General features: G+C 45.1%; 1 protein-coding gene across 1 annotated transcript in view; it reads left to right on the forward strand.

Moving 5' to 3' along the window:
• Positions 1–21150, forward strand: part of LOC118379829 (exportin-5-like) — a 38377-nt gene extending 17227 nt beyond the window's left edge. Inside the window, exons 18-33 of the mRNA XM_052477900.1 lie at positions 5612–5701; positions 5896–6095; positions 7931–8027; positions 8277–8458; positions 11585–11685; positions 11971–12067; positions 12542–12677; positions 12967–13065; positions 13320–13366; positions 15268–15374; positions 16501–16560; positions 16661–16761; positions 17003–17110; positions 18692–18829; positions 18918–19085; positions 19365–21150. Of these exons, the coding sequence (XP_052333860.1) occupies positions 5612–5701; positions 5896–6095; positions 7931–8027; positions 8277–8458; positions 11585–11685; positions 11971–12067; positions 12542–12677; positions 12967–13065; positions 13320–13366; positions 15268–15374; positions 16501–16560; positions 16661–16761; positions 17003–17110; positions 18692–18829; positions 18918–19085; positions 19365–19517 (1884 nt within the window). The 3' untranslated portion in view covers positions 19518–21150. The remainder of the gene's footprint in view (positions 1–5611; positions 5702–5895; positions 6096–7930; positions 8028–8276; positions 8459–11584; positions 11686–11970; positions 12068–12541; positions 12678–12966; positions 13066–13319; positions 13367–15267; positions 15375–16500; positions 16561–16660; positions 16762–17002; positions 17111–18691; positions 18830–18917; positions 19086–19364) is intronic.
• The last annotated feature ends 1882 nt before the right edge of the window (positions 21151–23032 follow it).

A 23032-nucleotide genomic window follows, 5' to 3' on the forward strand; every position in this document is an offset into this window, starting at 1 on the left:
ATTCTCCTGGATGCAGTGTTATCTATCAAGTTGTTAGATACTGCCTGTCTGCATGGACGACATGGTTCTCCTGGATGCAGTGTTATCTTTCAAGTTGTTAGATACTACCTGTCTGCATGGACGACATGGTTCTCCTGGATGCAGTGTTATCTTTCAAGTTGTTAGATACTGCCTGTCTGCATGGACGACATGGTTCTCCTGGATGCAGTGTTATCTTTCAAGTTGTTAGATACTGCCTGTCTGCATGGACGACATGGTTCTCCTGGATGCAGTGTTATCTTTCAAGTTGTTAGATACTACCTGTCTGCATGGACGACATGGTTCTCCTGGATGCAGTGTTATCTTTCAAGTTGTTAGATACTACCTGTCTGCATGGACGACATGGTTCTCCTGGATGCAGTGTTATCTTTCAAGTTGTTAGATACTACCTGTCTGCATGGACGACATGGTTCTCCTGGATGCAGTGTTATCTTTCAAGTTGTTAGATACTACCTGTCTGCATGGACGACATGATTCTCCTGGATGCAGTGTTATCTTTCAAGTTGTTAGATACTACCTGTCTGCATGGACGACATGGTTCTCCTGGATGCAGTGTTATCTTTCAAGTTGTTAGATACTGCCTGTCTGCATGGACGACATGATTCTCCTGGATGCAGTGTTATCTTTCAAGTTGTTAGATACTACCTGTCTGCATGGACGACATGGTTCTCCTGGATGCAGTGTTATCTTTCAAGTTGTTAGATACTACCTGTCTGCATGGACGACATGGTTCTCCTGGATGCAGTGTTATCTTTCAAGTTGTTAGATACTACTGCCTGTCTGCATGGACAGTGACATGATTCTCCTGGATGCTGATGCAGTGTTATCTTTCAAGTTGTTAGATACTACCTGTCTGCATGCAGTGTTATCTTTCAAGTTGTTAAATACTACCTGTCTGCATGGACGACATGGTTCTCCTGGATGCAGTGTTATCTTTCAAGTTGTTAGATACTACCTGTCTGCATGGACGACATGGTTCTCCTGGATGCAGTGTTATCTTTCAAGTTGTTAGATACTACCTGTCTGCATGGACGACATGGTTCTCCTGGATGCAGTGTTATCTTTCAAGTTGTTAGATACTGCCTGTCTGCATGGACGACATGGTTCTCCTGGATGCAGTGTTATCTTTCAAGTTGTTAGATACTACCTGTCTGCATGGACGACATGGTTCTCCTGGATGCAGTGTTATCTTTCAAGTTGTTAGATACTACCTGTCTGCATGGACGACATGGTTCTCCTGGATGCAGTGTTATCTTTCAAGTTGTTAGATACTACCTGTCTGCATGGACGACATGATTCTCCTGGATGCAGTGTTATCTTTCAAGTTGTTAGATACTGCCTGTCTGCATGGACGACATGGTTCTCCTGGATGCAGTGTTATCTTTCAAGTTGTTAGATATTACCTGTCTGCATGGACGACATGGTTCTCTCCATTCAGTGTTATCTATCAAGTTGTTAGATACTACCTGTCTGCATGGACGACATGGTTCTCCTGGATGCAGTGTTATCTTTCAAGTTGTTAGATACTGCCTGTCTGCATGGACGACATGATTCTCCTGGATGCAGTGTTATCTTTCAAGTTGTTAGATACTACCTGTCTGCATGGACGACATGGTTCTCCTGGATGCAGTGTTATCTTTCAAGTTGTTAGATACTACCTGTCTGCATGGACGACATGATTCTCCTGGATTCAGTGTTATCTTTCAAGTTGTTAGATACTACCTGTCTGCATGGACGACATGGTTCTCCTGGATGCAGTGTTATCTTTCAAGTTGTTAGATACTACCTGTCTGCATGGACGACATGGTTCTCCTGGATGCAGTGTTATCTTTCAAGTTGTTAGATACTACCTGTCTGCATGGACGACATGGTTCTCCTGGATGCAGTGTTATCTTTCAAGTTGTTAGATACTACCTGTCTGCATGGACGACATGGTTCTCCTGGATGCAGTGTTATCTTTCAAGTTGTTAGATACTACCTGTCTGGATGGACAGTGTTATCTTTCATGATTCTCCTGGATGCAGTGTTATCTTTCAAGTTGTTAGATACTGCCTGTCTGCATGGACGACATGGATTCTCCTGGATGCAGTGTTATCTTTCAAGTTGTTAGATACTGCCTGTCTGCATGGACGACATGGTTCTCCTGGATTCAGTGTTATCTTTCAGTGTTAGTTGTTAGATACTACTGCCTGGATGGACGACATGATTCTCCTGGATGCAGTGTTATCTTTCAAGTTGTTAGATACTACCTGTCTGCATGGACGACATGGTTCTCCTGGATGCAGTGTTATCTTTCAAGTTGTTAAATACTGCCTGTCTGCATGGACGACATGGTTCTCCTGGATGCAGTGTTATCTTTCAAGTTGTTAGATACTACCTGTCTGCATGGACGACATGGTTCTCCTGGATGCAGTGTTATCTTTCAAGTTGTTAAATACTGCCTGTCTGCATGGACGACATGGTTCTCCTGGATGCAGTGTTATCTTTCAAGTTGTTAGATACTACCTGTCTGCATGGACGACATGGTTCTCCTGGATGCAGTGTTATCTTTCAAGTTGTTAGATACTACCTGTCTGCATGGACGACATGGTTCTCCTGGATTCAGTGTTATCTTTCAAGTTGTTAGATACTACCTGTCTGCATGGACGACATGGTTCTCCTGGATGCAGTGTTATCTTTCAAGTTGTTAGATACTGCCTGTCTGCATGGACGACATGGTTCTCCTGGATGCAGTGTTATCTTTCAAGTTGTTAGATATTACCTGTCTGCATGGACGACATGATTCTCCTGGATTCAGTGTTATCTATCAAGTTGTTAGATACTACCTGTCTGCATGGACGACATGGTTCTCCTGGATGCAGTGTTATCTTTCATGGTTCTCCTGGATGCAGTGTTAGTTGTTAGATACTACCTGTCTGCATGGACGACATGGTTCTCCTGGATGCAGTGTTATCTTTCAAGTTGTTAGATACTGCCTGTCTGCATGGACGACATGGTTCTCCTGGATGCAGTGTTATCTTTCAAGTTGTTAGATACTGCCTGTCTGCATGGACGACATGGTTCTCCTGGATGCAGTGTTATCTTTCAAGTTGTTAGATACTGCCTGTCTGCATGGACGACATGGTTCTCCTGGATGCAGTGTTATCTTTCAAGTTGTTAGATACTGCCTGTCTGCATGGACGACATGGTTCTCCTGGATGCAGTGTTATCTTTCAAGTTGTTAGATACTACCTGTCTGCATGGACGACATGATTCTCCTGGATTCAGTGTTATCTATCAAGTTGTTAGATACTGCCTGTCTGCATGGACGACATGGTTCTCCTGGATGCAGTGTTATCTTTCAAGTTGTTAGATACTGCCTGTCTGAATAGTAGGGAGAAACAGTTGGCTTTGACTGCTTGTACTGTGCTGACTTTGAATGAATGAAGGAGAGAATTAGAGAACGCACACTTAGATTCACACAGGACACCGAATAGGACAGGAGAAGTACTCCAGATATAACAAACTGACCCTAGCCCCCCGACACAAACTACTGCATCATAAATACTGGAGGCTGAGTGTGTAAATGATCAACAAGAAAGAGGGGCTGTTGCTGAGAATCAGTCTAATGAAAATGACAAAAACACAGGAAGTGGAGCAGACGCCTTCAACTATGTTGAGCGTTCAAATGAGAGAAACATTCAACAACAGCCACATGTGTTAAGAGAACCTGGTTGTTCCAATCTGAAAACCGGACAAACTGTTAAATACATAGACAAAGTGCTATTCCACACACAGCAACCGTCATTGGACGAGCAGGAAAAGCCCAAGGAAAACAACAGAACTGGTCCAACTTGCAGTAATCTGAACCAGCTACACTTTCTGGTACAACAGGGTTAGCTGACCTGTCACTTGTAGATCATCTTAGAATTGAACCAGTGGAAAATCGAGAAAAACAGAACGACATTCAAATTGATGATGTACTTGAAACAAAGGATGTGTCATTTGACTCAGCTAAGCCAGATGAGCTCAGTAATTGGAGGAAAAATTGAGTGTTTGAGGAAGTCAAAGACACTGGCCAAACTCCCAAAAGACTAATCTAGTGGCTAGAGGTTTAGAGGAGCTGGCTGCTAAACAACTCCCAAACGACTCGTCTAGTGGCTAGAGGTTTAGAGGAGCTGGCTGCTAAACGACTCATCTAGTGGCTAGAGGTTTAGAGGAGCTGGCTGCTAAACAACTCCCAAACGACTCATCTAGTGGCTAGAGGTTTAGAGGAGCTGGCTGCTAAACAACTTCCAAATGACTCACCGACATGCGCCTCAGAGTCACTCAGATTGCTGATGACAGTGATCTGCCAGAAAAAATTTAAACTTCATTCCATAGACATCACATCTGCATTTTTGCAGGGAACAGATCTGTCAAGGGACATTCACATCCGACCTCCGCCTGAAGCTGAGAGCGAAGGAACACTGGAAACTAAAAAGGTGTGTGTCTGGACTGGCAGATGCATCACTCTACTGGTACAACAAGTCAAGGCAACAATGCTGAATACAGGTGGAAAAATGTCACAAGTGGATCCTGCAGTCTTCTATTGGCTTGATCAAGACTGCAATGTGACTGGAGTACTTGCCTGTCATGTTGATGACTTTATCTGGGGTGGCTCACAGACCTTTGCTACAACTGTGATTCCACACCTCAAAGCTGTTTTCCAGGTCGGCCGTGAGGAGCATGATCATTGTTATGTTGGCATAGAGTTTATTACAGTTGATGGAACAATACTGATGCAACTTGAGAGCTATATCAAGACTCTTCAACCCATCCACATGGATTCTTCAAAAGCCGTACAAAGGAATTCCCCTCAGTGGAATTGAAGCTGATCAATTGAGGACAAATGTTATGGGTTGATAGACAGAGTAGACCTGATTTTTAATGTTTGATGGTTGCAACTTGGCATCTAACACAAAACACGCCACTGTACAAACCATTCATGCGGCGAACAAAGTTGTTCGGAAACTGATATCACAAGTTACTTTAAAGATTCAGCATGTTGGAAAAGATGACTCTTTGAAACTAGTTGTCTTCAGTGATGCTTCGCTAGGGAACCTTACAGATGGAGACACACAAGGTGGACGTCTCATCGTGTTAATGGGTGAAGGAGGAACATTCTCACCTTTCTGTTGGCAGTCAAAAAGGATCAGAAGGGTTGTCTGAAACACACTTGCTGGAGAAACACTTGCTCTTGTGGATGGAATTGACAATGCGATCTTTCTTGCAACTCTGTTTTCAGAGCTTTCCACTGGTGAGACAAAACGGCACATTCTACCTGTAGTTTGTGTCACTGACAACTACTCATTAGTTGATGCTGTGAAGTCAACCAAGTCTGTCACAGAGAAAAGACTTGGTCTTGAGATTAGCAGCATCAAGGAATTTATTCAAGCCTGCGCGGGAAGTCTTGTTGTTGATGGACCTGGAGTGGAATGGCTACCTTGTAGTGTGTTCATACAGTATAGTAAACTTAGTTAAACTGGAACCTTGTCATTGTGTCATTTCAAGTTAACACAATCATCAATCTGATCTGTGATGTCATTTTCAGGCTCCACGGACGCGTGCGGTAAAGAACGTCAGAAGACACGCCTGCTCCTCCATCATCAAGATGTCTCGAGATTACCCATGGTTCATTCTGGTATGTTTCCGCAGTCACGTTTCTCCCAGTTCAAGAGGACTGCTCATCCAGCACAGTGCAGCAGAAAGGAACCAATGCTTTAAATAGTCAACTGTGTTTGATCACTATCTACTTACATCTACTGCATCTTACAGGTGTGTATGGGGGGTGTGTGTCTGTGTTTTCATCATGTACATCTCTCTCTCTCTCTGCAGCCATGTTTTGACATACTGTATAATCAGGTGAAGAAGCTGTTCTCCAACGAGGCCCTGTTGACCCAGATGGAGAAGTGTGCTCTGATAGAGGCTCTGGTCCTCATCAGTAACCAGTTCAAAGACTACACCAAGCAGAAGGCCTTCCTGGAGGAGCTCATGGCCACCGTGGCTGCTCGCTGGACCTCCGACGAGATGAGGCAGTATGTACCCACACTGTACACACTGAACTGTGTATACATACACACACTCACTGCAGACACACTTTTATTTATTTTTATTTAACCGTTGTTTAACTAGGGAAGTCAGTTAACCTCTCTGGGATCGTTTGGGACACTAGCGTCCCACCTCGCCAACAGCCAGTGAAATTGCAGGGCACCAAATTCAAAACAACAGAAAAACATTTCTCAACCATACAAGTATTTTACACCATTTTAAAGATACACTTCTCATTAATCCAACCACAGTGTCCGATTTCTTTTCGGCGAAAGCAGAACATATCATTATGTTAGGTCAGCAACTAGTCACAGAAAGCATTCAGCCATTTTCCAACCAAAGAGAGGTGTCACAAAAAGCAGAAATATAGATACATTTAATCACTAACCTTTGATGATCTTCATCAGATGACATTCCCAGGACTCAATGTTATACATGTATTGTGTGTTTTGTTCGATCAAGTTCATATTTATATCCAAAAACCTCAGTTTACATTGGTGCCATGTTCAGAAATGCCTCCAAAACATCCGGAGAAATTGCAGAGACACATCAAATAACATAAATACTCATCATAAACTTTGATGAAAGATACATGTTTTACATAGAATTAAAGATAAACTTGTTCTTAATGCAACCGCTGTGTCAGATTTCAAAAAAGCTTTACGGCAAAAGCACAATAATCTGAGAACAGCATTCAGCCACAAAAGCAAGCCATACAGTTACCTGCCAAATTGTGGAGTCAACAAAAGTCATAAATAGCATTATAAATCTTCACTTACCTTTGCTGACCTCCGTTTTGTTAGCGCGTTTACTTCACTATTCTAAAGGCAAAATGCAGAGCGCAAAATCCAGACGAAAAGTCGAGTTCCATTACAGTTTGTAGAAACATGTCAAACTATGTTTACAATCAATCCTTAGGGTCTTTTTATAATAAATCTTCAATAATATTCCAACCTGACAACGGCGTATTCATTACAGAGGAAAAAAGAAGGAATGGAGCGTCTGCATGACCGCACAGTAAACAACTGATTGGCCTCAGCCTAGTCCACTTGTTGAAACAGCTCTTATACGACACCCTTCCACAATAGAAGCCTCAAACAACTTTCTAAACACTGTTGACATCTGCTGGAAGCCTTGAGAAGTGCAATCTGGCCCCATAGACATAGCATATTGGATAGGCAATCACTTAAATGAAACTACAAACCTCAGACTTCCCACTTCCTGGTTGGATTTGTCTCAGGTTTTCGCCTGCTATATGAGTTCTGTTATACTCACAGACATCATTCAAACAGTTTTAGAAACGTCAGTGTTTTCTATCCAATACTACTAATAATTTGCATATATTAGCATCTTGGCCTGAGTAGCAGGCTTGTTTACTCTGGGCACCTTATTCATCCAAGCTACTCAATACTGCCCCCCAGTCACCAAGAAGTTAGACATTCTTATTTACAACGGCCTAGGAACAGGGGCAGAACGACAGATGTTTACCTTGTCAGCTCGGGGATTCCATCTAACAACCTTTCGGTTACTGGCCCAACTCTCTAACCACTAGGCTACTTACCTCCTACATGTGTGTGTGTGTGTACTAGAGTTAAGAATTTAAGCTCACTCCATAGCTGGCATAAAATGTCAAGGATGGAGCCATCCAATTGGTAACCTTAGGAACGTTGTCAAGGAGTGTGGTCACGTGTGTTAGGAAGTGGTTTTCACTAAGCAAGCAACTTGATTTTTGTAACACGCGTAAACAACATGCGTACATACACATGCTACACACACACACACACAATGTATAATATAAATGGTTGTCCTCTGTGTGTATCAGGGTACTGTTGGAACCTGCTCTGTTCCTGGCTTTCGTTGGTGCTGATCAGCTGATGGCTGAAGGCACAGACCACACAACAGGCATCAACAGGTCACGGGTAGGTGTGTGTGTGTGTGTGTGTGTGTGTGTGTGTGTTCGCGTGTGTGTTCGCGTGTGTGTTCGCGTGTGTGTGTGTGTGTGTTCGCGTGTGTGTGTGTGTGTTCGCGTGTGTGTGTGTTCGCGGCTAAGTGCCAAAACTTTCTATGTGATGTCAGGCATGCCAGTCCTGCCAAAACATCGAACTACTCTATATTGAAAGTGTCCTATTCCCTGTTTCTCTCCCCCACCCTGCCCTCCTTCCCTCCAGTTGAGTTTCTGTGTATACACCATCCTGGGGGTGGTGAAGAGAGCGCGCTGGCCGGCTGACCTGGAGGAGGCTAAGGCGGGGGGCTTCGTGACGGGCTACACCCCTTCTGGAGCCCCAATCTACAGAAACCCCTGCACCCCCCAGGTCCTGGCCCTTCTGCCCAACTTGCTCGCCCTCATCAGGTAAGGGGATGTGTAGAGGGGGGTGGGGGTGTTGGAGAGAAAGACAGCGTGTGCATGTGTTTGGAATGATGATAATGTTTAATGATGATAGTGTTTGTGATGGTAATCAATCAACTGTATTTATAAAGCCCTTTTTACGTCAGCAGATGTCACAATGTGCTTATACAGAAACCCAGCCTAAAACCCCAAACAGCAAGCAATGTAGGTGTAGAAGCACAGTGGCTAGGAAAAACTACCTAGAAACGCAGGAACCTAGGAAGAAACCTATAGAGGAATCAGGCTCTGAGGGGTGTTCAGTTCTCTTCTGGCTGTGTCGGGGGGGCGATTTAAGGCAGATTGTTCTTTAAGATGTTCAAACGTTCATAGATGACCAGCAGGGTCAAACAATAATCACAGTGGTTGTAGAGGGTGCAACAGGTCAGCACCTCGAGAGAAAATGTCAGTTAGCTTTTTTTATAGCAGAGCATTGAGGTTGAGACAGCAAGTGGGAGGGAGGGAGAGCGAAAGGGTGGAAAACAGTAAGTCTGGGACAAGGTAGCATGTCCGGTGAACAGGTCAGGGTTCCATAGCCGCAGGAAGCTGGAGCCTCAGCACTACCGGGTGGGACGGGGACAGCCAGGAGTCATCAGACCAGGTAGTCCTGAGGCATGGTCCTTAGGCTCACGGACTCTGGGAGGGAAGAGAGAGAGAGATGGGAGAATTAGAGGGTGGATACTTAAGTCACACAGGACACCAGATAAGACAGGAGAATTTCACCAGATAAGACAGACTGATCCTAGCCCGCCGGCACGTAGACTGTTGCAGCATACAGTTGACGTCGGAAGTTTACATACACCTTCGCCAAATACATTTAAGAGTTTAAAAGTAAAATATTTGATTCCATCCACTTCCTTATTTCTGAAACAGACTTCCAGTGTAGTACATTTTAGGACTTCACCATGTTAAATGGAAATGTGCGTGTCATCCATATAGCAGTGAAAGTTTAGTGTTTCTGAATGACATCACCAAGCGGAAGAGTATATACACTACTGGTCAAAAGTTTTAGACAACCTTCTCAATCAAGGGTTTTTCTTTAATTAGACTATTTCCTACTTTGTAGAAGAATAATTTAAATATCAAAACTATGAAATAAAACATGGAATCATGTAGTAACCAAAAAAGTGTTAAACAAATCAAAATACATTTTATATTTGAGATTCTTCAAATAGCCACCCTTTGCCTTGACAGCTTTGCACACTCTTGGCATTCTCTCAACCAGTTTCACCTGGAATGCTTTTCCAACAGTCTTGAAGCAGTTCCCAAATATGCTGAGCACTTGTTGGCTGCTTTTCCTTCACAATGCAGTCCAACTCATCCGAAACCATCACAATTTGGTTGAGGTCGGGGGATTGTGGAGGCCAGGTCATCTGATGCAGCACTCCACATTGTCCTTCTTGGTCAAATAGCTTTTATACTGCCTTGAGGTGTGTTGGGTCATTGTCCTGTGAAAAACACTAAGTCCCACTAAGCCCAAACCAGATGGGATGGCGTAGCCTAGTGGTTAGAGCGTTGGACTAGTAACCGGAAGGTTGCGAGTTCAAACCCCCGAGCTGACAAGGTACAAATCTGTCGTTCTGCCCCTGAACAGGCAGTTAACCCACTGTTCCCAGGCCGTCATTGAAAATAAGAATATGTTCTTAACTGACTTGCCTGGTTAAATAAAGGTAACATTTTAAAAAAATGAAATCACTGCAGAATACTGTGGTAGCCATGCTGGTTAAGTGTGCCTTGACTTCTAAATAAATCACAGACAGTGTCACCGGCAAGCACCCCCACACCATAACAACACCTCCTCCATGCTTTACGGTGGGAAATACACATACAGATCACCTGTAAACTCGCACGCGTCTCACAAAGACGCGTCTCCAAATATCCCATTTGGACCAGACCAGAAGACTGATTTCCACCGGTCTGATGTCCATTGCTCATGTTTCTTGTCCCAAGCAAGTCTCTTCTTATTGGTGTCCTTTAGTAGTGGTTTCTTTGCAGCAATTCAACCATGAAGGCCTAATTCACACAGTCTCTTCTGAACAGTTGATGTTGAGATGTCTGTTACTTGAACTCTGAAGCATTTATTTGGGCTGAAAGAATAAATGTTTAGTTTCGAAATGATAGTTTCCGGATTTGACCATATTAATGACCAAAGGCTCGTATTTCTGTGTTTATTATATTATAATTAAGTCTATGATTTGATAGAGCAGTCTGACTGAGCGGTGGTAGGCAGCAGCAGGCTCATTCAAACTTTACTGTGTTTGCCTGCAGCTCATAGCAATGCTTAGCAATATCAACTCCCGAGATTAGGCTGGCAATACTGAAGTGCCTATAAGAACATCCAATAGTCAAAGGTATATGAAATACAAATGGTACGGAGAGAAATAGTCGACACGTCATAATTCCTATTATAACTACAACCTATAACTTCTTTACTGGGAATATTGAAGAACTGGGAATATTGAACCATCAGCCTTATGTTCTCAGGTTCTGAGCAAGGAACTTAAACATGACCTTTTTTACATGGCACATGTTGCACTTTTACTTTCTTCAACACTCTGTTTTTGCATTATTTAAAACACATTTAACATATTTCATTATTTATTTGAGGCTAAATAGATTTATTTATATTAAGTTCAAATAAAAGTGTTTTTTCAGTATTGTTATAAAAATCATCTGATTTAATCGGTGTCTGCTTTTTTTGGTCCTCCAGTAATCTGTATCGGCGTTGAAAAATCATAAACGGGTTTTAGAGGTGCAACTGCAGCTAGGGTTTTACGCAAGGTTAAATTGAGGTCCTCGTCGGGTGGTTGACTGAGTTTTGTACTGCGACGTCCTTGGTTAGGTGGAGGGAGTCTGGAAGGGCATCTAGGAATCTTTGGTTTGTCTGAGAATTTATAGCACAGCTTTTGATCGTCCTTGGTTGGGGTCTAAACAGATTATTTGTTGAGATTTCAAACCTAATAACATTTAGATCCACAATATTTATTCCACGTGACAACTAGATCCAGGGTATGACTGTGGCAATAGGTAGATCCAGAGACATGATGATAGTGTGTGTGTGTGATGATTAAGGATGATCATGTCTCTCTGTAGAACCCACAACAATCTGTTCCTGCCGGAGAACATGTGTCGTCTGAGTGAGACGTTCTCCAGAGCCTACGAGGTGATTGAGGTGGAGAGGAAGGTGGTTCTAGGTAAGAGGAACCACACTGATTCACTGGTTCTGCACAGTACTGGTTTAGAAACTCTATACCACAAGTTGGTAACCTGTGGTGTTAACCTGTTATAATTTCACCCCTGAGGAATATACTACATAGCAGGATCAATGAGTTGCCAGCTAACTTGCCTGAATGTTTGAATTGAAAAAAATATATATATATTAGCTTGAGATGGGCATTGCTAACTCATTGATTCTGTTTTTAGTATATACATATGAAGGCTGATAAACCTCCATGATTATTGTGTGTCTTGACCTGTAGGCCTTACACAGCCAGTCCTGGACATCTATGACTCTCCAGTGTACAAGACTCATCTGGAGCGCATGCAGGGTTTCTTCTGTACCCTCTATGACAACTGGTGAGTTCCTCACTGTGGATAGTCTTCTGCTTCCTCTCCTTCTCCACACTACTCCTACACAATCTCACTCTCTCTTGCTTACCAACCCTCTCTCTCTTTCTCAGTTTTGACTAGATGGTGTACAGCTTATGTCGAAATTGACTTTTGGTATCATGTTAGGAGAATTAACTTATCAGGTTAGGAAAAGGGTTAGGATTAGCTAAAATGTACCCCGAAAAATCAACTTTTAACGTCAATTTGACATAAGCTATATGCTCTCTAGACATGACCCCAGAGACGGAAGAGGAAGTGATGCATCCCACTTTTTTTCCTGGTTCAATGGAAGTCAATGAACTAATGCACTGCAATCGTATTGGTGTCTATGGGAGAGCCACCCCGTTAAGCAGACCGGAACTGATTATTTTTTCAATGGTAAACAACCTAAGTGAACCATCTTCATTTATCCACCATCTTCGATAACCCTCCTCTCTCTAGTTACCATATCCTGGGGAATGCAGGCCTATCATTGCATCAGGACTTCTACACCATCGAGGGATTGGCTGAACAGATTGTTGGTTCTGCCTTAATCTCCCTCGACAACGTGCCTGACCACAGACTCCGCCCCATGCTCCATATCCTTCTGTCCTATTGACCCATCAGGGCTACCAATCACATAGAAGCTCTTGACTAATTCAATCAATCTAAATTTTCTTCAGCCCAAAAAATTATCTGTCATTGCTCATGAACCGAGTATCCCTCTTGTAGGTTTTTGGGTGATCAAATGAAACCACATTTTCCCCCTATTGAACATAGAATGGAGTAAAACAAATGAAATCAAGCACACACTGCATAGTCATGGCCACTGATATTACATGTCCACTATCTAGTCAATCAATCTGCTCCTTAATGTTCTGTGTGTACGGGTGTTCCTGAAGCAGCTGGTGCTGTCGTGTCCTCAGGAGTACTACGACAGTCTGCTCTGCCCCCTACTGGGCCCTCTGTTCGCCTACATGCTTCAGGTCAGAGCTCACACTTCTCTCCTTGCTCTTATGAAGCAATACACCTAAACACTCGCGTAACAAAGGTTAGCTGTGGTACAACTGCCAAATAAATAAACCGATCTCTGAGGCCGATCAAGAACTCAGAGCATGCTTATTTAGCATTATCAGGCTTTTTGATCGCTGCTGTCATAGTCACTAGAAATCAGTTACCATGGAGATGGTAATAACAGGATGTAGCACATGACATTGTCTCTCTCTGTTTATTTGTCCAGAGACTCAACCTCAGGTGGCAGATCATCAACCAGCGGAGTACTGTCAGGTAAGATGAGTTAGACTCTTAATCCAGAACTTTTATTATTTTATGTTGTGATCTCAGTAAGATATGACCGGAGTCCTAGGACTATACCTCTGGGCTACCTGGTCTGAGGACTCCTGGCTGTCACAGTGCCCAGTCCACATGATTGTGCTGCTGCTCCTGCGGCTATAGAAGCCTGACCTGTTCACCAGACATGCTACCTTGTCCCAGACCTGATTCTCTCTGCCGCTCTCTCTATCGCACCTGCTGTCTAGACCTCAGCTATGAAAAGCCAACTGACATTAACTCCTGAGGTGCTGACTTGTTGCACCCTCTATAACCATTGTGTGATTTTTTTGACCCTTCTGGTCATCTATCAGGTTAGGAGGAGTTGGGCCTGTTTTCTCATCAGTAACTAGGGTATGGGTAGGGCTGGGTATCACTAAATTGATCACTAACATTTTGAAGCAGAGCCATTTGCAATATGGAAATATTACTTGTGTCATGCACAAAGTAGATGTCCTAACCAACTTGCCAAAACTATAGTTTGTTAACAAGACATTTGTGGAGTGGTTGAAAAATGAGTTTTAATGACTACAACCTAAGTGTATGTAAACTTCCGACTCAGTCTGTGTTGGTATGTAAACAGCTACGGAAAATACAGAAACTCTCTTGGCATAAGATGTTACTGTTTTTAATGTCCCGTTGGTAGTTTAATCTTCCGCGTAGCTCGTCCATTTTATTCTCCAAAGATTGCACGTTTGCTGACAGAATGGACTGAAGTGGGGGTTTATTCAATGGCCTACGAATTCTCAGAAGGCAGCCCGCTGGCCCCTTTTTCTCCGCCTCCTCTTCACGCAAATCATGGGGATCTGGGCTTGTTCCCGAGATAGTAGTATATCATTCGCGTCGGGCTCGTCAGACTCGATAAAGGAAAACAAGGATTCTGGCAGTCCGTGGTGAGTAATCGCAGTCCTGATGTCCAGAAGTTATTTTTGAGAGACTGTAGCGGCAACATTATGTACAAAAAAAGTAAAACAATAAGTTTCAAATAAATGAACAAAAAAACACAATAAGATGGGGACACGTGAAACGTCTGCCTTCCTCTCCGGTGCCATCTTACATCCTATATTCATGGTCCACCCACATCAACACAGTCCTGAAGAGGGCACGACAATGCCTCTTCCCCCTCAAAAACGTCAACATCTGCACCGTTGAGAGCATCTTGCCTGGATGCATCACTGCTTGGTATGGCAACTGCTTGTCATCTGACCGTAAGGTGCTTCAGAGGGTAGTGCGTATGGTATGGCCCAGTACATCACTGTGGCTGAGCTCCCTGCCATCCAGCACCTCAATACCAGGTGGTGTAAGAGGAAGGACCTAAACAATTTCAAAGACTCCAGCCACCCAAGTCGTAGACTGTTCTCTCTGCTACAGTACAGCAAGCGGTACCGATGCATCAAGTCTGGAACCAACTGGACCTGAACAGCTTCTACTACCAAGCCTTAAGACAACTAAATAGTTAGTCTGGGTAGCTATTGGTTAACTATTTAACTATCTGCCTCATCACATACACTGCTGTTACTGTTTTATCTATCCTGTTGCCTAGTACATATAGGTAGGGACAACGTGACATCTCTACCTCAATGACCTCGTACGCCTGCACACCAACTCAGTACTTGTACCTTGTGTACCTTGTGTACTCATTGTGTATTTATTCCTTGTTATTATTTTTCTATTTATTTTCCTCTGCATTGCTGAGAATAGCCTGTAAGTAAGCATTTCACTTCGTAAACAACACCTGTTGTTTACAAAGCATGTGACTAATAAAGTTACATTTGATGTGGTCACTTTGAATGCATGGGGTTTCTTTCTATTTCTGTGCTGGTGGCGTGTTGACAATCTCCCTCCCTCTGTCTGTGTAGTCTGGAGGATGACGAGGACGAGGCGTGTGAGGAGAACCAAGTCACCCAGGAGATGCTGGAGGAACAGCTGGTTCGTCTGGTCACCAGAGAGGTTCTGGACCTGCTCAGTAAGTCCAGACTCTGGGACAATGGACGGGAATGGGATGTAGGGAGCGACTAAGTAGCACTTTATATGGAGTTGAGCATGTTTTTTTTTGTCCAGAAGAAACCATCTTGTCCCTTGAAACTGTTCATAGGAATTTAGTTCTGCTGCACATCCAGATTTAATAGGTTTGGGGTATGTGGGGTGGATTAGGTTTGGGGTATGTGGGGTGGATTAGGTTTGGGGTATGTGGGGTGGATTAGGTTTGGGGTATGTGGGGTGGATTAGGTTTGGGCTATGTGGGGTGGATTAGGTTTGGGCTATGTGGGGTGGATCAGGTTTGGGCTATGTGGGGTGGATCAGGTTTGGGCTATGTGGGGTGGATCAGGTTTGGGCTATGTGGGGTGGATCAGGTTTGGGCTATGTGGGGTGGATCAGGTTTGGGCTATGTGGGGTGGATCAGGTTTGGGCTATGTGGGGTGGATCAGGTTTGGGCTATGTGGGGTGGATCAGGTTTGGGCTATGTGGGGTGGATCAGGTTTGGGCTATGTGGGGTGGATCAGGTTTGGGCTATGTGGGGTGGATCAGGTTTGGGCTATGTGGGGTGGATCAGGTTTGGGCTATGTGGGGTGGATCAGGTTTGGGCTATGTGGGGTGGATCAGGTTTGGGCTATGTGGGGTGGATCAGGTTTGGGCTATGTGGGGTGGATCAGGTTTGGGCTATGTGGGGTGGATCAGGTTTGGGCTATGTGGGGTGGATCAGGTTTGGGGTATGTGGGGTGGATCAGGTTTGGGGTATGTGGGGTGGATCAGGTGTGGGGTGGATCAGGTGTGGGGTGGATCAGGTGTGGGGTGGATCAGGTTTGGGGTATGTGGGTTGGATCAGGTTTGGGGTATGTGGGTTGGATCAGGTTTGGGGTATGTGGGGTGGATCAGGTTTGGGGTATGTGGGGAGGATCAGGTTTGGGGTATGTGGGGAGGATCAGGTTTGGGGTATGTGGGGTGGATCAGGTTTGGGGTATGTGGGGTGGATCAGGTTTGGGGTATGTGGGGTGGATCAGGTTTGGGGTATGTGGGGAGGATCAGGTTTGGGGTATGTGGGGTGGATTTCAGTGTGGCTATGTTTCCTAACATTGATCCTTTCCTCTCAGCTCACGCCTGCATACTGAAAAAAGTTCCTGAGCCAGCAGGGAATAAGGAGGATGTGGATGGTAAGTGTTCCCTACTTATTTCCACGTTTTCAAGGGAAGAAAAGCATCACTCAGGGTCCACCCCCTCCTCATTGTATATTTTATGTTCTATTGTGTTTAGAGGATGAGATGATGTCCACTGAGTCCCAGGCAGTCACAGCCTCTCCGGCCCAGCCAACAGGCGAAATGACTGAGCTGGGGAAGTGTCTACTCAAACATGAGGTTGGCACCACACACACACACACACACACACACACACACACACACTTCTACAGCAGGGGTGTTCAACTCATTCCATGTAGGACCTAGTTTCTGCTGGTTTTTGCTCCTCCCTTGTACTTGATGAATGAGTAAAGGTCACTAATTAGTAAGGAACTCCCTTCACCTGGTTGAATGCGTTTGACACCCCTGATCTACAGCATCGACCCCTGGCAGTGTGACAGAACTCTCTCTTCCTCTGCAGGACATCTATATGACCTTGTTGACTATCTCGTTCACCTCTCTGTCCTGGAAGGACACCAGCAACTGTCACCGCACTGCCTCCATGGTGTGCTGGACCCTGCTGCGACAGGTAGGCTGCTACCCTGCTGCGACAGGTAGGCTGTTACCCTGCAGCGACAGGTAGGCTGCTACCCTGCAGCGACAGGTAGGCTGCTACCCTGCAGCGACAGGTAGGCTGCTACCCTGCAGCGACAGGTAGGCTGCTACCCTGCAGCGACAGGTAGGCTGCTACCCTGCAGCGACAGGTAGGCTGCTACCCTGCAGCGACAGGTAGGCTGCTACCCTGCAGCGACAGGTAGGCTGCTACCCTGCAGCGACAGGTAGGCTGCTACCCTGCAGCGACAGGTAGGCTGCTACCCTGCAGCGACAGGTAGGCTGCTACCCTGCAGCGACAGGTAGGCTGCTACCCTGCAGCGACAGGTAGGCTGCTACCCTGCAGCGACAGGTAGGCTGCTACCCTGCAGCGACAGGTAGGCTGCTACCCTGCAGCGACAGGTAGGCTGCTACCCTGCAGCGACAGGTAGGCTGCTACCCTGCAGCGACAGGTAGGCTGCTACCCTGCCGCGACAGGTAGGCTGCTACCCTGCCGCGACAGGTAGGCTGCTACCCTGCCGCGACAGGTAGGCTGCTACCCTGCCGCGACAGGTAGGCTGCTACCCTGCAGCGACAGGTAGGCTGCTACCCTGCAGCGACAGGTAGGCTGCTACCCTGCAGCGACAGGTAGGCTGTTACGCTGCAGCGACAGGTAGGCTGTTACCCTGCAGCGACAGGTAGGCTGTTACCCTGCAGGACAGGCTGCTACCCTGCAGCGACAGGTAGGCTGCTACCCTGCAGCGACAGGTAGGCTGCTACCCTGCAGCGACAGGTAGGCTGCTACCCTGCAGCGACAGGTAGGCTGCTACCCTGCAGCGACAGGTAGGCTGCTACCCTGCAGCGACAGGTAGGCTGCTACCCTGCAGCGACAGGTAGGCTGCTACCCTGCAGCGACAGGTAGGCTGTTACCCTGCAGCGACAGGTAGGCTGTTACGCTGCAGCGACAGGTAGGCTGTTACCCTGCAGCGACAGGTAGGCTGCGACAGGTAGGCTGCTACCCTGCAGCGACAGGTAGGCTGCTACCCTGCAGCGACAGGTAGGCTGCTACCCTGCTGCGACAGGTAGGCTGCTACCCTGCTGCGACAGGTAGGCTGCTACCCTGCAGCGACAGGTAGGCTGCTACCCTGCAGCGACAGGTAGGCTGCTACCCTGCAGCGACAGGTAGGCTGCTACCCTGCAGCGACAGGTAGGCTGCTACCCTGCTGCGACAGGTAGGCTGCTACCCTGCTGCGACAGGTAGGCTGCTACCCTGCAGCGACAGGTAGGCTGCTACCCTGCAGCGACAGGTAGGCTGTTACCCTGCAGCGACAGGTAGGCTGTTACGCTGCAGCGACAGGTAGGCTGTTACCCTGCAGCGACAGGTAGGCTGCGACAGGTAGGCTGCTACCCTGCAGCGACAGGTAGGCTGCTACCCTGCAGCGACAGGTAGGCTGCTACCCTGCTGCGACAGGTAGGCTGCTACCCTGCTGCGACAGGTAGGCTGCTACCCTGCAGCGACAGGTAGGCTGCTACCCTGCCGCGAAATCTTCTCTCTCTCTGACTCTTTTATTCTGTTCAGGTCGTAGGGGGGAACCTTCTACCAGAGGCGGTCACTTGGTTCTATGCCAGTGTTCTGAAAGGACTGCAGATGCACGGGCAGCACGAGGTCTGTAACTCAGCCCTCACACAACTGGCCCTGATTATATATGACAACCTGGTGAGTAACACACTCACTCGCTCACACACTCCCTCCCTTCATCTTTCTTCTTCTTCCTAACTCTACCTTTCCTCCCTCCCTGGGTCAGCGGCCACGATACATGGAGCTAAGGAGTGTCATGACTCAGATCCCCAGCATCAATCTGGAGGCTCTGGACCAGTATGACCAGCGGCTGCTGGAGCCCAGCTCTGCCCAGAAGGTGGGAGAGAAGAAGAGGAAGGACCAGTTCAAGAAGCTCATTGCCGGCACTGTGGGGGTAATACAATCTCCCACCACTAGATGGTGGTGTTCTTACACTTTTTATGTTTTTTTGCAGAGAAGAACTAGAATTATTTAATAACAAAATATTGTCTGAAATGTGTCCATTGACTGTTGAAGTGGATATTACTAATAGGATATAAGTTATACTTTATTGGAGAGAGCTGGCAATATGTTTCATGTAAATGTGATTAAATAAATAATGACTTAAATGTAATAGTACACAACAATTCAATCCAGACAGATTGTAAGTGTATTTGATCTCTCCTCTCCACAGAAAGATCTGGGCCAGCAGTTTAAAAAGGAGGTACATATCAGAAATCTCCCATCTCTCTTTAAGAAGCCCAAGCTGGAGAAAAGGGACATTGTGGAGCCCAGTGAGACTGGATCTCTAGCAGCTCTCTTCTCCCCAACACAGGACGACATCTAGGAGAACATAACAGCACATAGAGGCTCTCAGACTGGACTAACACACAAACACACTTTCTACCCTCCCCAGTGGAGATTTACTCCTGAAGGATTAGCTCATCAAGGGTACAACGTCTCTATCCTATTGGTCAACAGTAGGATGAATGGACTCTACAAACTGTGGACAAAGAGAATCAGAATATTCTGTCATGGACTGAACCCTGCTAACTGGTCATACATATGTATCCAAATAATGTGTCTGTCTGCCTTGATCGAGAAAACGGGACAATGTGTCTGAAGATGATGGTTATTGTCCTTCAAGAGGACATGGCTGTTGCCATAAACCCTGCAGGTTGTAAATGGTAACAACACAATGCATTTATACAGCTCATATCCTCACTAGCACAACACATTTAACTTACATTGTGTTTTGGTATCTCCGCTAACATGGACCATCCACCCAGGTGCTAAACATAGAGATAGATAGAGGACTCATCTTTATATATGTATCATTATAGTGTCTGACAGCATGGGCAGCACCAGTTGAGGCTACAACCCATAGTCAAGAAGTCATCAGGGTGGGGATTCCTATTTTAAAATGATGGATGACGGCAATGCCCAAGTTAAAATGGGTTATACCCATGATGAGTCCTCTATCTATATCTATGGTGCTAAATGACAGCAGCCATTTTCTTGCCAGAAGAACCTGAATGGGATTCAGTGAGCATGTCTGAGGTGGGATAATTCAGAGTAGTCTGCTGTATAAGGAGAGCTGTCATCAAGCCCAGGTTTTGTACAGGATCATTCCTCTGTTGATGGATGAGGTTGTCAAGTAGAACCGTCATCGGTGACTTCATGTTTTGAACTGGTGTTTCTCCCAGCTATGAACAGATGAGAAACCAGCACAACATTCCTCTTAGGTTAAAGGGATCGTTTGCTGCATCAAGTTGTCAGGCGTTATTGTTTGTACAAACTGACTGACTAGTGGAGAGCTCATATTTTATTAATCTGTTTTGAAGGTAACATTGGATACATTTGGAAAAGATCTACAGGAATGGAAAGGGGATTCCTAGTCAGTTGTACAACTGAAAGCATTCAACCGAAATGTGTCTTCCACATTTAAGCCAACCTCTCTGAATCAGACCTCAATCCCAGATGAATGACAATAGAAACTAGGCACCAAGTGTATATGGTGCCTGTCAGTTTCACATTCATTTGCTATTGAGGCCTAGAGAATTATTTACACTAAAGACGCCATGGAATCTTCTAATATAGACTGCTCTGTAATATAGACTGCTCTGTAATATAGACTGCTCTGTAATATAGACTGCTCTGTAATATAGACTGCTCTGTAATCTAGACTGCTCTGTAATCTAGACTGCTCTGTAATCTAGACTGCTCTGTAATCTAGACTGCTCTGTAATCTAGACTGCTCTGTTACACCAGTGTTCAGGTCTGACAAAACATTGATATTTTTGTGAACTACCCTTGTAAATCTCTTCATCCTGTCAAGTATTGTTTTGTTCACATGTGGCCCTTTTTTCCTCCTCAACATCAAGGAAAAAATTATCTGTACTTGTACAGGGGACAAAATATAAAACATTTTAGTGCTGTTTAGATTTTTCTGTTTTTAAATAAAATAGTCTTCAAAGTCATTAATTTCTGTTATGCCATCGTCTACAAATATAAATCTTGTTTTGTAGCCGGTAAAGCTGTGCTGTGCTGGTCAATAATAGTAGTTTAGAGAGAGAACTCTCTCTAAACTAAGGGGGGGGGGGGGTTGGCGCCCCCCCTTGGGTTGTGCCGTGGCGGAGATCATTGTGGGCTATACTCGGCCTTGTCTCAGGATGGTAAGTTGGTGGTTGAAGATATCCCTCTAGTGGTGTGAGGGCTGTGCTTTGGCAAAGTGGGTGGGGTTATATCCTTCCATTTTGGCCCTGTCCGGGGGTGTCCTTGGATGGGGCCACAGTGTCTCCTGACCCCTCCTGTCTCAGCCTCCAGTATTTATGCTGCAGTAGTTTGTGTCGGGGGGCTAGGGTCAGTTTGTTATATCTGGAGTACTTCTCTTGTCCTATTCGGTGTCCTGTGTGAATTTAAGTGTGCTCTCTCTAAGTTCTTTCTCTCGGAGGACCTGAGCCCTAGGACCATGCCTCAGGACTACCTGGCATGATCACTCCTTGCTGTCCACAGTCCACCTGGCTGTGCTGCTGCTCCAGTTTCAACAGTTCTGCCTTATTATTATTGGACCATGCTGGTCATTTATGAACATTAGAACATCTTGGCCATGTTCTGTTATAATCTCCACCCGGCACAGCCAGAAGAGGACTGGCCACCCCACATAGCCTGGTTCCTCTCTAGGTTTCTTCCTTGGTTTTGGCCTTTCTAGGGAGTTTTTCCTAGCCATTGTGCTTCTACACCTGCATTGCTTGCTGTTTGGGGTTTTAGGCTGGGTTTCTGTACAGCACTTTGAGATATCAGCTGATGTACGAAGGGCTAAATAAATACATTTGATTTGATTTAGAATAAAACATACAGGACAAATGTGCTCAGTGTGTAAATCCACTGTCATTTGTCCTGTTTGAATACATGGGTGCATGTTAAGTATTCAAACAGGACCAGAGACTATTGAAACTCCACCCCGAGTGGCCTGTTACTCAGGCCCTGAAACCAGGATATGCGTATAATTAGAGTTGTAAAGAAAACACTTTGAAGTGTGTAGAAATGTTAAAGTAATGTTGGGGAGTATAACATAATATAACACCATAGATATGGTAGGAGAAAATCCAAAGTAAAACCAACTGACCATCCTCTTAGATATTCAAGAGAGGTCATGTTGAACATTAGCTCCCTGGATGCAATTAGTTTGGCTTCCACAGGGTGTCGGCAGTCTATGTTCAAGGTTTCAGACTTGTGACTTCAAAAACAGACATTGCGCACCTGCTAAAATCGGTTTCCAATTGAACATACTTCTTTCCAAAAATAAATATTATAGTTTGATTACATTTTAAGGGTATCTGAGGAGTAAATAGAAATGTATTTTGACTTGTTGAAACAAAGTTTAGGGGTAGATTATTGGATTCCTTTCTCTGCATGTTGAACGAGTGGATTACTCAAATCAATGGTGCCAACTAAACAGACTGTTTTGGGATATAAAGAAGGCTTTTATCTAACAAATCAACACTACGTGTTATAGCTGGGACCCTTTGGATGATAAATCCGAGGAAGATTTTCAAAAAGTAAGTGAATATTTAATCGTTATGTGAATTTATTAAACCTGTGCCGGTGGAAAAATATTTTGATATCGGACAGTGCAGTGAGATTAACGAGAATTTAAGCTTTCAGCCGATATAAGACACTTATACGTACCTAAATGTTTAATATCCGTAATCTTTATGATTCTTTATTTGAACTGCGCGCCATCCAGTTTCACCGAAAGATGTCCCGCTAGCGGGACTCCTAGCCTTAAGGTTTACATTTAAAAAATGTGCCCCTTTAATAGAGGAAGTTTTAAAAAGTTAAATTAATTTTCGGATATCA

This window comes from Oncorhynchus keta, chromosome 24 (genome assembly GCF_023373465.1).
Source record: "Oncorhynchus keta strain PuntledgeMale-10-30-2019 chromosome 24, Oket_V2, whole genome shotgun sequence".
In the NCBI taxonomy this organism is placed as follows: Eukaryota; Metazoa; Chordata; class Actinopteri; order Salmoniformes; family Salmonidae; genus Oncorhynchus; species Oncorhynchus keta.